Below are 15,680 nucleotides of genomic sequence, written 5' to 3'. Positions count from 1 at the left end.
ACTTAAATATCTTAACTAAAATACTTGCCACTGACCAAAGATAATGCTTAAACAATTTTGCAAAAAGAAAATACGATAATATAAGTATGACAGAAATGATTTAGCAACAAGAAAAATAATATCAGCACTTGAACAGTTATAATAAAAGAAGGAAGGGGATTAGCCTGCTAAACTTGGCTCTTCAGCAAATTTAAGTCCAAGAAGGAAGCTAATTTCCAATACGGATAATCTCACAGAGGAATCCTATCATAGAAATTACCTACTTTGAAAAATGGACCTAAGTGGCTTAATCTCATATTTTTAACTTACTAGAGAGTAGGCTATTGAGAGGGAGAGGAATGAGTAGCCTATTGGTGCATGCTTTTCACTCCTCAGACTTCTGTTTTTTATCCTCACTCTCGGCTCTCTTATTTTCTTTTTTTATCTCCTCTGTTTTCTTTGCTTTCTATTTCTCTGTTCTTCAGTGCTTTCTCTTATTCCTTCCTGTTGTTGTTGTTTACTATGCACGACTAAGGCCTTTTTATACTGCCTGTCATGATAAGATTTACTATTTTACCCCTCAACTACTTTTGGCCTATTGTGAGTGTCCTTCCCAAACTGCCCACTGGTCTGCTGGCAATCCAGCCACCACTATTACCTTGTGTTGGCTGCACCATTGCTGCGACTTACATAATAAGGGAATTGATTAACAAACTGCAAGAGAATAAAACTAAAATAATAAAGTTTAATTGAAGAGATTTTTTGATGTTTTATTAAAGTTAATTTAAATTGTGAGAAAATAACAATATATTAAGGCATTAAGGTTTAGGAATCCACAGACAACACTTCTATTGGTAGTCTTAACAATATTTATTTTATAACTCAACTAAAATTCATACGAAGGATGATATTAGTCGGATGATTTAACAATAAAAACTCAAAAATTAATTGTCTAAGGTAGTTTCATGAAATTGATTGATTTTAGGCAAAACAAAACTAGTGAATTAGTTCGCAAAGAATACTAAGCATTTAATGTGCCCGGAGTCTACAATAAATCAAAGGATTATACAGAACTAAACACTTTTCTGGATGAGTAAAACAATAAAAAAACATAAGCATTAAAACCAATAAATAATTGTTAAGAACATACCAATAAATGGTTGAGTTTCACCCCTTACCTTAGCAAGACTTCTAGTAAGCCATAACACAAATAACAATCTAAAAACTGTAAAGAAACTTTAAGAAAACATAAATTATGTTCTACGGTAGCTCACCTCTGAATTTTGCCCTAAAAAGCCTTTAAATAGGTCAAGGAATCCTATTACAAGTTGAATTTCCGTTTGGAGAAAATCTCAGGTTTCTAGGCTTCACTTAACCGACTTTTTCGACCCATTTAACTTCAGAATTTGGACTTTTGATAAACTACAAAGTTGTATCCCTTTAAGTTAGGTTTCTAGCCCAACTTAAATCATCTCGATTGGACATTTGAGCCAAAAGTTATGCTCCAAATGCTAACTGGTGTGTAGGCTGGAATCCTAATCCAAATTAGACTTCGATTTGTTGCAAATTTCCTTTGATTCCTTGCTCCAATTGGACTCGAATTTAATTGGATTGGCATTCTTTGACTTCATCATGGCCCATGTAAAGGTAAAGTCCATTAACTTTCTTCTTCGCACAAATCCACTTATTTAATTTCATTATCCTACAAAAGAAAAATTCATGCATTAAAATTCAATAAAGCACAAAATTAGTTATTTAGCATTATTCCAAAACCAATTATAAAATGCATGAATTAACTCAAAATAAGTATGATAATGCTTTCTAATAATGATATAAATATGCAAAATTAAACTATTATCACACCACGCTTCATTCTCAGACAAAAGTTGTTTTATTTTGTTTTCTTGCTTCCCATGGCACTCCCATCAGGATAAGGACTGGGTTTCTCTCTTACTAACTCCTATAGCATGCACCTAGTGATTCTAGCTCATCTGTACCTCTTTTGGGTGGTATGTCATCCCAACAGGACATTTCCCCCAAAAGAGCTTGAGCGGGAACTCCAAAATATGCTTTTATCTTCTCTTCACCGCCAGACCATATCCTCGCTTACCTCTGATTGATGACCCACCGCCCTTGTATTGACTAGGTACAAGTGGGTGGTGTCTGAGCCTTATGCGTGCTCCATTTCCATATGAGTCCATTACTTGTCTAATGTTCACGCATTTGCCATTGCCTACAGGTTTGTCTAGCCTTGCTTCACGTTCTGCTGCTCGTTTAACTCTTTGTGACGTGGATGAGTCATTGGGTCTTCATTATTTGCATCTAGTTTCTTCTTTGGGCTGGGTGTGGGCTTTTTCTTCTTTAATTCAACCCCTGTCTTCTTTTACTTTTGGTTTGTGGGCTAACTAGTACTCTTGCCATGCCACTGCATTGTTTTTGCCATGATATTGTTTAACTTGCGTTTGTTGAGCTCCTTCTAGACTTGCCATACCAGTTTCATGTATTATTCATTTCCTTAGTTTAGGTTGCCTAGTACTCCTGTTAGGTCAGTTCTCATAGCATTTTGGGCTTCCCCGGCCCATTTTATTCCTTTGGGCATCCTCGGCCCGTTTCATTATTTGGGACATCCTTGGTTCATATAATTCTTTCCTACTTTCTCACATTCTCATGGGTTTTTGCTAAATCTTTTAGACTTCTTGGAACCAATTACCATATCATTTACTTTTGGGTTTATTGACCTTTGAACCGATCTCATTTACTAATCCATTTCTTGGGGCTCCTCTGGCCTGTCTTTGCTTTCTTTCTACTTCTTATGATTCATATGAGCTTACTATTTCATTCTTTGGGGCTCCTTTGGGTCCATTTGCTTTCTTGGGATCCTTTTACTATCTTATAGGCATATAGACCATTATTTTTGCCATTCAGGCTTAATGATTTTTTTTTTTTGGTGCTACTTTTTCTTTCCTCACTCCTTTTTCATATTATTAGGCTTCCTCTGTCATTAGGCCCTCTTGCTAAAATGGGCATCAACAATAACAAATCTTCCTTCTTTTCCTCAGTTTGTGCCTGATAGTTTTCAAAATTGGACCTCGGCCCTTTCGAGGACATGTCAGTATCCTTAGGGTCCTTGGGTATTCTAGTCTCCTTAGGCTTATGGTTGAGTTGTTATATTTGCCTCGAGAATTTGTTGACAGTACTTTCCGAGGTCTATTCTTTTGACATTGACCTCCTTTCATTTATCTCTGTCCTCCTCTTCTCATCCTCCCACAACAGATAATGCAATAGTTTTAAATAGTTGAGATTAAGAGTTAAAAAAATAACTTTTATTCTTAATTATAAAATAAAAAAGTAAAAACAAAAATAAAAATATTAAAATTAAAAAGTGAGAGTGGTAAAAATATTTTGTGAGCGAGGGGATGGGTAGGTATTGCAACCAATCCTTCTACAAAGAATGCATGAAAGATCGACCATGGTGCTATCTTTAATAAAATTTGGTATTTATCAAAAATAGAGTTTAGGATATTTTTACGTAAGTTTACTTCTTTTTTTTTTGTACAGTTACCTGAAAAGTCACAGTCTTCAGTCTTTTATTAAGACAAACAAGATCGCCGAATTGCGTCCTAATAAGTTTTAATTCTATAAACTCGAAAATTATCGTCGTAACAATATTAAGATCCGTCTCAGCAAATCATTAGACCATTCCCATCAAGTGTGTCAAATGTCAAATATTTAGCATTTGACACACTAAACTCTAAAAAATTACTTTCATCAAGTGTTTTAAATATCATAATATTTGGCATTGATGAACAGCAGTGCAATCTCAAATTTGAGACCGCACTGTTCACAAATAGTAAAACTTATATTATTTTTTATTTTTTAAGGAAAGAATAAAAATTAAATAAAGTTGTAAAAAAAAGAATAAAAATATTAAAGAAATAATATTTAAATGAAATTATAAAAAAAAAATAGAATGTTTGATGTTTGATATATTGTACAATGAGATATTAAAATTGTAAAAATAATGTTTTAAAATTATAAATGCTAAAATTTTTACAATTGTCGAGAATACTCTTATGCACCCAAATAAAAACCCAATTTTTATACATTCAATTTCAAAAAAAAAAAAAAAAGAGAAAATTAAAATAAGCATTTTCCCGCACAAAACCAAAACCTCTCTCTCTCTCTTTCTCTCTCTCACACACTCTCAGTGAGGAATCCACACTCAGTCCATACAATCTCTCTCATCGGAAAACCCTGAAAATGGCGTCGGAAGAAGTGGCGGCGAACACGGAGACGGAGGAGGAGACGATCGCCGTGAAGAAGCAGAAGCGCTCGCGGCGCGTGAGCTTCGCTGACGTGGAGATCACCTCCGTCCACATCTTCAACCGCGACGACGAAGACCTCTCCTCCTCCCCCTCCTCTCCCAACTCCACCGGCGGCCATCCTCAGAAGCCTCTAGGGCTTTTCAGTGACCTCGTCGACGGCGACGATTTCAGAGACTCTTCTCCCAACCAACACCGCAACCCCTTCTTGCGGCCTTTGGGATCTCCCTCTCTCTCTCCCTCTCCGTTCGCTGCCTCCGCCTCCTCCGTTGACGACGGCAAGTTCCGCTCATTTCTCTCTCTCTCTCTCTCTTTGCTCCTTGCCAATTTTCCACTTATTTACGCTTTTGCCATTGTATTTTGCTTTTGATTCATGAAGATAATGTACGTGTTTGTGAGTTTTAACAATTGTGAGAGAATTTTTCAAAAACAATGTGGCTTGTTTGCTAGGGTTAGTACAAATTCATATGGATTTGAATATACAATTTGATTTGAATTTGTGAGATTTCAACACAATTTTGATATATATGTATACGTGTTTGTGAGTTTTAACAATTGTGAGAGAATTTTTCAAAAACAATGTAGTTTGTTTGTTAGGGATAGTACAAATTCATATGGATTTGAATATACAATTTGATTTGAATTTGTGAGATTTCAATAATTTTGATATACATGTATATGTGTTTGTGAGTTTTAACAATTGAGAGAGAATTTTTCAAAAACAATGTAGTTTGTTTGCTAGGGATAGTACAAATTCATATGGATTTGACTATACAATTTGATTTGAATTTGTGAGATTTCCAACAATTTTGATATATATATATATATATATATATATATATATATATATATATATGTATACATGTTTGTGAGTTTTAACAATTGTGAGAGAATTTTTCAAAAACACTGTAGTTTGTTTGCTAGGGATAGTGCAAATTCATATGTATTTGAATATACAATTTGATTTGAATTTGTGAGATTTCCAACAATTTTGATATATATATTGAAATTGGTAAGTTATGCAAAAAGAAAGTTCGTTCTACTTGGAAAAAAAAAAGGTTTTCCAAAACTATACGTTAGTAAGCTAAGAAGTTTAAAGAAAAATCTATGAATTTTTTGATTGGTAGGTTATACATGCACAAATGCTTTGGGTGTAGCTTTTTACTGAAAACTTATTCTTCTTATTTGTTGGAAGTTGGTTAGAGTATAGTTGTAACTGAAAAAAAATGAGGCTTTAAAAAGCTATATATAAGCAAATAAGCTAAAAAGTTAAGCAAACGCTATATTGGGTCTTGAAATTTACCCTTCGTTCCATTATTATGGAAGAAGTAATCATTGGCCAATTGTGAGGCAATTTTGTGAGAAAATTGCAACTTTTAAACTGTGTGCATTAAGTGTAATTATGTGTGAGCTATTTTAAAGTGTTGTGCTTTTGGGTTGTTAATGATATATTGTTTGTATTGTTTAGGCTAGCACATTGGCACTTGTTATGTTATGTGTTATCTTTGTGTGTGAAAGTAATTGGATGTCTATTGGGAGAAGCTTATGAAGCATTTGCTCCTCCATTTGTGCAGAAGACAACTTTTTTGGTCCTGTATCAGCAGATTTCATTAGACCCGAAAGGTTATTAGATTCTGCTGCATCTGATGATATTACGATGGATTCAACCGCGTTTTCTATGCATTTCCGTAGTCTTGCAAGGTCAGATTCAGGAGGAGATGCCAAGACTCCAACGGCGCATCGTCTTGACTTTGAAGAGAAAACCCCTTTCCAGAATGCTACGCCTACTGATTCTGACAGTTTAATGGTACTAACTAAGGCTAAGAAACCAGGTCTGCAGTCTTTAGTGCCTGTTGATAAAGTAAGTGGTGGTAAAGATTCTAATGACATGAGTATTGTGGGAGAAAACCCACGGAGTTTTGATTATGGAAGGCTATCTCCCAGATTAGATGCACTTTTGGCTGAAGGCAGCGAGGATTTGAATGCTGTCTCTGATTCTATGCTTATTGATTCGAATTTATTAAAGAACACCGAGGATATGCATAATATGTTTGCTGAGGCAGTGGATCTGGCTCTTACAAAGATGGGTGAGGGAAATGGTGGCTCTATGTCCTTTCCTACTGATCAGATTATATATGATCACCAAGTCGTGACTCCCAAGCAGTTCAATAAAGTAAGAAATGAAAATTTATGTTAAGGAATTTAATTGAAGCATTGCCATGCCACTCTTGTTTCCTTCAAACTTGGTAGTTCTTATAAGTATATCCACTTGGTGATTCTTTAATAACTGCCTGGAGTGCAACCACTGCAACGATTTCTTTTCATTTTTACAGTTACTGTTGTTGCAACCTATGGTTTCCTAATATGAATGCAATCAAATTATTCTGTACTCAAATTGCGTAAGTTTAATGATGTGTCATCATCTTTTAGTCATTGAGGTTGGTGGTTTGTGACTTGTGACCAATGACAGTTTAGTGATAAAGTTGGTATTTACATCCTTTCTGCTGGCATGAAATGTATCGCTCCTCTTGTTGAATCTGCTTAACTATTATCTAACATGTTCATAGTATTTCTAGTGAATAAACCTAAAGTTCTAACTGATACTTGTTAGTTACTTCCAGAGAACTAAGGTGCAAGTGTACTTGCTTGTTTTATCACTTTTTTTTTTCAGGAGAGTAAGGAATTTACTGAAGATGCAACTGGAACGGGGAGGCCAATATTTCAGTTTACTGATGATAATAGAGGCACCCCATCTAATGAGGATGGTAGAGTTCTTAAGTCAGATGTCCATGCACACCATGAACCTGAATTTCAACCTTTGAGTGGAGGTGGGGTAAAAGAAAATTCTCCTGAAATCAGAAGATGTGACTCTGATATTGATCAGAAATCTGGCCAACGATATAGATCTCCTTTTGATGGATACATAACTTTGTTATCTTCTAAACAACGGGAATTAATTGTGAATACTCCTAATTCGGCCCAACATATGGGGATTGTGACCCCTTCCTCAAAACCACCAGGTTCCTTTTTAAGCAAGGAAAGGATTAGGCATGTTGCAGGTTTGTCTTCCCTTCCAAAAAGCATTTCCAAGTTTAATATTCCTGACCCTTCTCCCCGCCCCTCTAGTCTCATAGAGGGAATCGACAAATTGAAGCAGAGATTATCAAATTACTCCTCCATGCCCTCTCCCTTGAATTCTGCTTCAGCTGGAAATAGTAAAGAACTTCAATACAGATATTTGGATAGTCCCATTACTCGTTTAGAGGAGCAGTTGTCAACTGCTGATGTGAAGAATGGAGAAGATAAAAAGTTGATCAACATAGATGGTGATGGAATTGAGTCCCCCAAAAGCATTGGTAAGTTGAGCCAAAATAAAGAGGCTGCAGGCCTTGCAAAAGATAGAGTATCTCCAAATTACATGTCTACGGGCCTTCTTTCCAAAGATAAAGCTAAGAACCTAATGACAGTAGTGGCTTCCCCGTCTCAGTTCACTCAATCAGGAGGGAAAGTGAATCAAAATTTCTTGATGTCAGAAAATCCTATAGAAAGGACACTGGTTACTTCTGGAGCTGATTCCTCATTGGTGAAGATCAAACTTGATAACAGGGAAGTAACTAAAGGAACTGTTATATCTGATCAGTTGGTTTCCACTCCGGTGAAAAGTTTAGATCAGAACTTAACAGCATCCATTGAATCTCAAGGCAGTGTCACCTGCCATTTTAAACAGCTGTATCAGCATAATAAATTTATTTCCTCTCCAGTTAAAAGTTTAGATCAGAACTTAACATTCATGGAATATCAAGGCACCCTGTCCCATGAGTTGAAACAGTTGGATCAGCATAATAAACTTGTTAGTGCTGGTTTAGGGCACGATGGAGATTCTGTTGAAAATGTTACTAGAAATGGCTTTTCTACTCTGGTAGGTGACAAACTGGATTCCTTGCCATCTGAAAGGAGAGCTGAGTCTGACTCACCCTTCTCAAAGACTAATTATGTCAAAGAGCTTGCTGAAGTAGAAAGTGTTATTGATAATAACCTTTCCCATATTCAAAATGAATCTGAAACCTTTACAAACTTCCAGAACTCTTCCAGAGGCAAGGACATTATGAATCTTCAGTTTGAAAGCCCAGATAAGAACCTTAAAGCTGGAGCAGACCCACTCCAGTACATGTCATATTCTTGTAATAGAAGTGAAAATGAACTGCCCCTTGAAAAGGTCATAGTCTTTCTCTATATTTACTCATACATTTTCATAGACATGCACATGCATATTTTGGTTGTAAATTGTGTCTGTATGCAGCTTCACCCATGGGCTGGTCCTTTGAGGTTTTCGTGTATCAACTCTGACCTTATTAGGCAGGGTTTTGGGCGAAGATCTACTCAAAATTGACATTTGCCTTTCTTACAACACCCTATACATTACTTTGGTGAAATCACTAGGATGCTTTCTATTGTTGACAGTATTCTTGATTACCCACAGACTACTTTTACAAAATTTGACATTGTGTTTGGTGCTTAGAGTTCCCCCAGCAAAGATCTGGCTCAGAGTCTTACTTTGAAAGAGTCAACTCCAAGCCGCTCCATGCAAGATCCATCAAGTGCATCATGCAGTGACATGATGCCCCCTTTCATCGGGAAAGTTGTACAATCACCCAGGTCCAATTCAAGTAGACACGACAATAACTGCCATCATGAAGCTTATATTTCACAGAGTCCTGTTCATGCGCAGAATATTGATAATTATTCCGGACAGAAAAGAAGAAATGTACAAATACTTTATGGGGATGGGGACCATATACATAAATCAGCCAGACTGCAGACAAGTCCAGAAGGTCATGGAAGTGAGGGTTGTAATTCAGAGTTCATGTTGGAACACACTAATGAAATAAACAATGGAGAGAAGATTGGAGGTGACCGTACTAAGAATTGGGTTGATGTAAGTGTACTACTTTGCACTTTGTATGTTATTTAACTTGCATGGCAGTTATGGTGGCAGCTGTTAGAATTTGTAAATCTTTGGGGTTTCTTTTTTACTTCTGAGTTCATCTTGCAGATTTTAGCAAAGTTCTTAGGTGATACAAAACAACTGTTTTCTGAATCCATTGATAAGCTAAATTTAAAATCGGTAAGTTCCCTTCTGTTTTCCATTCTTTTCTTCTAAAAGAACCAAAATGCAGTATATGGAATTAGATAAACGTTCTTCACTTTAAGTTTAGCCATTTACTTTTACTTTGCTCTAATTTTTTTTTTCCCTTTTTGGGTGTAGGTTTTCATGCTCGAAGATATTTTGGTTCACCTATTGACAGTTAAAAAATATGAGATGCTTTGTTCAGAAATCCAGTCTCAGGTCTGCTGGAGATACAAATGATCTCATTTCTCATATTTTATGTACTTATCAGTGTATCACAGCTTTATGAGTTCAGTGCTTCATCATACTATATAATAACTGTAGCATAACCATTTTCCTGCTAACCCTGCTGTATCTGCCTTCTACAGATAAAAACCGACCACCGCGGTAATGTTAGGCATAAAAGGTGGTTTCTCATTATGCATGAAACTATCATGGGTGTAGATGACATTTGTTCTTTTATTGTTCTAGAAACTGCTTTAGAGTAACAAGTTTTGACATTCTTTAGTGTATCTGTTGCAGAGTAGCCGAAACAAGGTTGTTGTTGTATAAACTTGTCTATGAAAAGGCAAAATTGCAATTAATGGGTGTGAAGCGTGACATGTTTCTGGTATTTTATTTCTCTCATGTGTTTTCCTTTCTTTATATAAGCATACAGTTTGTCACCTGCTCATACACTTGCATGCAGAAAAGAGTACTTCTATTGAGCTCTGGAATTCAGGAGAGTCAAATGTTGGAGTCAAAAATTGAACATCTATCTGAATATGGTTCAGGAAATGCTCAAATTGAGCATATTAATCAGTCTAAAGTTGATTCAGAGGGCACACATAAATTCCTAACGACACAGGTATATCTTGGGGTTTGTTAAGATGTCAAGGAATATTTTTATGTTCTTTGACCTCCAAAATTGCTATAAAAATCATTTTTATGAATTTAGTCTCATTCCAGAATGGTCTTTTGGCTAAAATGACTTAAATATGATGATAATTTAACTAAAACGCAAACAAAACAAAATGGTGGCATCAATATGTGGAAGGTTTTTGTTTGGCTGTTTTCATTGCCTATTATTCATGATGTGTCTTCGGCTTGTAGATTTTATGACATTTAAGCAACAATATGAGGTTGATTTCTCAGGTTCCTGATAAAGCACATGTTGTACAGCACCAGGTTTCCTGTGACAAAGTGACCACAATGAGGCAGGAGTCTGAAGCTTTAGATGGAAAAATAAAGAGTTTGATCAAATTTTTTCACTCTAACTGTAAGATGAAAGGAGAACCAAGCTGTGCTGATACTATTGCATTAGTTCATGATCATCTGGAGAAGAGAATGTGTTGCAGGTTTATACAACAGGATTTACAGGTCTTTAACTCTACCTTCAATTCGTATGAATGCATACAATAAAATGCCTTACATCACTGAGCAACATATCCTCTTTTATTTTGTCAGTTATGGGAAGTTGATCATTTTGAGAGTAGGAATGGTCATTACAATATTCTCCTCAACTATCAGGGCTACATCAGCCAAAGGTTTCTTCTTTGTCTGATCCATAGCGGTTAATGCCATAAAAGATGTCATTGTTTACATGATCATATAAAGTGTTGTTTTTGTTTTGATATATACAGATTCACAGTAAATGCTGGTCCAGCATCAAGCATTATAATCTCAAACAAATTGAATAATGAAAACATCTTAAAGGTATGAACAACAAGAAACTCTTTATATTTATTTATTTTAATGTTTCTAAAATCCATTATTTCTTGTCAACTAGAATTTTCCAAACATGGATGCTTGCACTGCATTTGCATTTGTGTTCAGTGCTGAGACCCCGAAGAAGTATATTGGTTCAAGAAGTTTGGCGCAAGAGACACAAGTATGTTTTTTCCATTCTTTATAACATCTCTGGTTCCTTCGGTCCATCTTCATCATCTTTTTGTTTTCTCCTTTTCTCTTCTCCAGCAATAACACTAATTGACTTAAATACACCACAAAAGCTTGCTTTTCATTGTCACTGTCAGACAACTGCTCTGCAACCCACACAAGCATTGGGTCCTTCTGTTTGTAATTATTATCATTTTTTCAATTGGATTTGGAATCCATATGAGGTCAAGAGCTACACTTTATTTTTTACTTTTCATGTTGCAAAGTATATTTAAATGGTATGAGAATAAACTATCTCCAGTGTGAAAGGCTGTTCCTCTCACTTTGCCAAGGTGTTATGCAGATAACCAGTTCATGTCTACGTAAGCTACTAGATGTGGTTGAGGAAGTACAATCAACCCAGATTGAGATTAGAAATCTAATCCAGACAAGTTTTTATTCTCCATCTGGTAATGCATATCTTCTTTCATTTTCTCTTTCTGCTTTGGACTTGCCATTTATGTCCTTTAGTCTCATGCGTAGTTTCCATTCAAGCTGGTTTATCAAAAGTCATCTACCAAAAAAAAAGGTTAAGTAAAAGACAATATTTTATTCCAGTACACAGACATCCCATACCATGATAATTTAGCATCTTGATCATGAGGAGTGCAAGATGATGCAAAACTTTTATGTTTATATTATTTTTTGGACATTCCGTACATGCATGGGCTGCAAACAATGCAGTCACTCATTTCCCTTCCAAGTTAAATACATGACTTGCTTGTAGGCCTACCAGGACATGCCTAGTATTAATTGGTTCCCCCATTCTTGTTTGATGCATCCCTCAAGTCAAGATAATGGCAGTCCATCCTAAGTAGAAGGACAAGATTATTTCAATTTTCTCTTTATATATCAGTATTAGTTTACATAGCTCTACTTCATAGAACTTTTCTAATTATGTTTACTAATTTTGTTTTGTTGGAATCCTATCGAGTTAATTCTGATTGGCCTGAATTGTATTCAAACTTACGTTGCAGAATTAATTTTTTTGTGAATACGGTATTTTTGATTTGCAGTTGAGCAGCTTGATTTGCGGCTTTGTTTCATTGATTTTTATAGTGGTCGGAAGGTGACATTGACTCTTGACATGACATGTTTGAATCGGTAAAGTTATCTACAATTCTATGCTTTATCTTATTATTAATAGATTTGCATACATGTTACCTGACAAAACAAAGTCATATCCTAAGTTCTAGGAATTCACTGCAATGTGCTACTAGGTTTAGTTGAACTTGAAGTGATGTAACTTATGCTGTCCAGACTGATATCAAAGTTGCATGATAGCATATATGAATTATGTGCATGAGGTCACTGTATGGTTTGCTATTTTACCCCTCTTTGTGGTGGAAAACTTCTTGCTTACTGGTAAATTTAATGTGTGAGGAATTTCTCATTTTTTTGGGGGGTGGGAGAGAGGGAGTGGTGGTCTATGCTATGGTTTAGTACTGATAACCTTTGAGTTTATTATTATTGTTCTCTTTATGCAAGTGCTTGTTATTGCTCTGTGTCGTATATATCTTTGTTTGTCGATTTCCTAGCATGGATATATTAGGATTGATATTAGTATATCTATGGAGCTGTTGAGGTAACTTTGATAATTCTGAATTATTAATATTATTATTACTAATTTTACCAATAAAAAAAGGTAACTTTGATAATTCTAGCTCCATAGATATCTCCTACTCACACTTGCGCTGGTGGTCATTATTAACAGAAAAGTGAAATTACTTTTCTTTTTTTTCCCAGTGAAACTTTTGTTTTGTCTGCATAGAGTGGATACACATCTCATAATTTGATTTTCCTATAATAATTTGACTTTTAGGATTCTTAGATAATAGATCCTGTCATTAATAAGTATATTTTTACCTTGATGAGTTTCAGTTCCAGACCTCAAATGGGAGGTCGACTGAAACAGCTTCCAGATAGTGTTCAGTTGCAGCTCTAGGGTTCAGTTTCTTTCATTATAGACTTCTATGCTATTCATTGAGCTTCACATGTAGATATATGTTCTTATGTAAAGATCACTGACTTCTCAAAAAAAAAAAAAAGGATTACTGACTGGTCTGACTGCATTGTCTGTGATCAGTGGGGTTTATCCTTCAGAGATCCTTCCAAAAGAAATGAAAGCTTCCACTGCTAAGCCAGAGAGCTCTTGGCCTCAGTCACTCATAGCTGAAATAAGAGATTCAGCTGAGAATCTTAGAGCAGGATCTTCAAGGATAATGAGATTCTGTAGGTGTGTTTCTCAGCTGATGCGAGCTTCCTGCAGATGAAGTGTTGCCAGGGGGAGCTCAGAGGTGGCACTGACAATCTCTTCAATTTGTCCACACTGCTTACTTGGGAAATATGTTCGTATTTTTTCTTTTGGTAGATTTTACAGTACAGGTGACTGAATCTTCTCACGTATTTTTCACCAGGAGATAACCGGAGTTTATGCTTTTCACCAAAATCTGTAGGAACTAGGGAGGTTGTACAGTGCACTTGGTGGCATGATTTAAGCAATGAGATTTTCCTTCCAATTTTAAGTTTAGATGTGATAAAGTTGAAGAACAATTCAGTTGTATTCGTTCTTGTTCATTATGAATTCATTCTCCACCAAGAATTTTTCTTAATGGTATCATGTTGGTGATCGTGGTGGAATGGTATCATGTTGTGTTTTAATCCTATCTATTTAAAATTTTACTGTTTGGATGAGTGTCTAAAATATAAGCGATTAGAGTATTGTAGTAGTTACAATAATTATGGTAATGAAGATGATAGTTGGTGATCATGGTGGAATGGTATCATGATGTTTGTGGTGGTGGCAGTGGCAATGAGGGCAACAATGTTGATGGTGGAGTGGTGGCAATGATGATGGTAGCTACAATGGTGGCGAAAGTGGAATGAAGGTAGTAGCAATGGCGATAGTGATTGTTATGGTAGCGGTGGTAGCGCAATGGTGGTGGTGGTGGTGGCAATTACATGCAATGACGGTGAAGGTGATAGTTGTGGAGGTGACAATATAAGATTAGTAATAGTGGGTTCTATAACATTAGCAACATTGATAGAATTTGTAAATTATACCTTTCTTCATGGAATTTGAAATTGAGAATTGGATGCTAAATTTCTTTTATTCACTTTATTGTTAATTGGAACGAGAAATTAATATTGGAAAATTTCAAATTATAAAAATTCCACCTTTCTTCTCATCTAAACTCAGCATAAGAGTTTATATATACCCACATGTATGTTTACACTTATTCCTATATTCTCTTATTGTTTCTCTCCTGGAAAATAACTTTCAAAGGTTACTTTATGCCACGATATAGCCAAGGTTGGTTCTCAAGTCACTACAGGATGTGGCTGAAGTAAAATCTCACCACGGTGTAAACTTGGTTGATCCAGGATCAGAAGACAGACTAATAATTACAAACTTTTGTGTGTTTTCTAGGGGAATCTATTAACCGGTGTTTTTAGAGTATTTGTTAATGGATCATTTAAAAAAAGTTCAAACACAAATTTCATGGAAAATATAATAAAAAAAATTGTCAAAATAGTCCATTGTTTTTTTATTTTTTCATAAAAAATTTCTAAAAATATTTTCTAAATCAATATTCTTAGGTCATTTGTTAATTTTTTCCATCCATAAATTGTCTAGTTGGAAAAATGTACTGGTATGCATATCCATATTTGTGTATATTAAGAGCGTTGCATGTGTGTAGAGAGGTGGACCATTTTTTTGTTATTTGATGGTGAAGTGTACAGAAATTGAAGTTTCTTGGATTAGATTGTTCGTAGATCAAGTCGAATTTCGATATGGCATATTCTACAGTCCGTCTACATTGCGGAGCAAGTGGCTAAAATGAGGGCATGTTGTCTGCTTTAGTTGTTTTGGGTTCAGGCCTCGGGTCCAAAAGATGGGCTCTTTCTCTGTCTTGCTTTTTCGCGAATTTAGAATTATATATTTTACTAAACCAGTACAAATTCAACAATAATGAAAAATGCTAAAGACATAAATTATTTTACAAACTGCTAATATGGTAAGTAGTTATTGATATGTAAAAAAATGATGTTAATGGTAGACTCATATAAGAACCAGACTGTTCATAAACAAAAGTTTGGTTCAAGTTACACGTAATATAGAAAATCTTGATATGTTCTTGTTGAGATAAAAAAATATTTTTTTTACTTGTTTGTTGTGAGTAACAAAATAATAGTAGGACTATGCAAAATAGGGGGGGAAAACAATGACATAGATAACACAAAGATCTACCTAGTTTGGCCTTAAACCTATGTCCACTAACGACATCTAGGAAAAAGTTTTACTAAGAAAATAGGGAGATTACAAAGGGGCA

At 35.4% G+C, this 15,680-nt stretch overlaps 1 protein-coding gene across 3 annotated transcripts; it reads left to right on the top strand.

The window, feature by feature from the left end:
• Nucleotides 1-4,130: 4,130 nt before the first annotated feature.
• On the top strand, nucleotides 4,131-14,037 carry LOC142614554 (uncharacterized). 3 transcript variants are annotated; one of them, XM_075787091.1, is made up of 16 exons: nucleotides 4,131-4,579; nucleotides 5,876-6,474; nucleotides 6,973-8,517; nucleotides 8,821-9,237; nucleotides 9,355-9,426; nucleotides 9,568-9,648; nucleotides 9,798-9,835; nucleotides 9,952-10,039; nucleotides 10,118-10,276; nucleotides 10,597-10,788; nucleotides 10,876-10,955; nucleotides 11,052-11,124; nucleotides 11,198-11,299; nucleotides 11,651-11,756; nucleotides 12,363-12,450; nucleotides 13,433-14,037. In XM_075787091.1, the coding sequence occupies exons 1-16, from the start codon at nucleotides 4,240-4,242 to the stop codon at nucleotides 13,617-13,619; spliced, it is 4,167 nt and encodes a 1,388-aa protein (XP_075643206.1). In that variant the 5' UTR covers nucleotides 4,131-4,239; the 3' UTR covers nucleotides 13,620-14,037. The 3 variants fall into 3 exon arrangements, with proteins under 3 accessions (XP_075643206.1, XP_075643204.1, XP_075643203.1); XM_075787089.1 differs by having other exon boundaries at nucleotides 10,591-10,788; XM_075787088.1 differs by having other exon boundaries at nucleotides 10,564-10,788.
• The last annotated feature ends 1,643 nt before the right edge of the window (nucleotides 14,038-15,680 follow it).

This window comes from Castanea sativa, chromosome 11 (genome assembly GCF_040712315.1).
Source record: "Castanea sativa cultivar Marrone di Chiusa Pesio chromosome 11, ASM4071231v1".
NCBI classification, from domain to species: Eukaryota; Viridiplantae; Streptophyta; class Magnoliopsida; order Fagales; family Fagaceae; genus Castanea; species Castanea sativa.
The sequence above is the reverse complement of the archived record's forward strand: the minus strand, read 5'-3'. Positions and strand labels throughout refer to the sequence as shown.

Coding starts and splice junctions, on each gene's coding strand:
- LOC142614554 (XM_075787088.1), top strand. CDS start 4,240: ATGGCGTCGGAAGAAGTGGCGGCGAACACGGAGACGGAGGAGGAGACG. Junction 9,649..9,797: donor GTTCAGAAATCCAGTCTCAG/GTCTGCTGGAGA, acceptor TGCCTTCTACAG/ATAAAAACCGACCACCGCGG. Junction 12,451..13,432: donor GACATGACATGTTTGAATCG/GTAAAGTTATCT, acceptor GTCTGTGATCAG/TGGGGTTTATCCTTCAGAGA.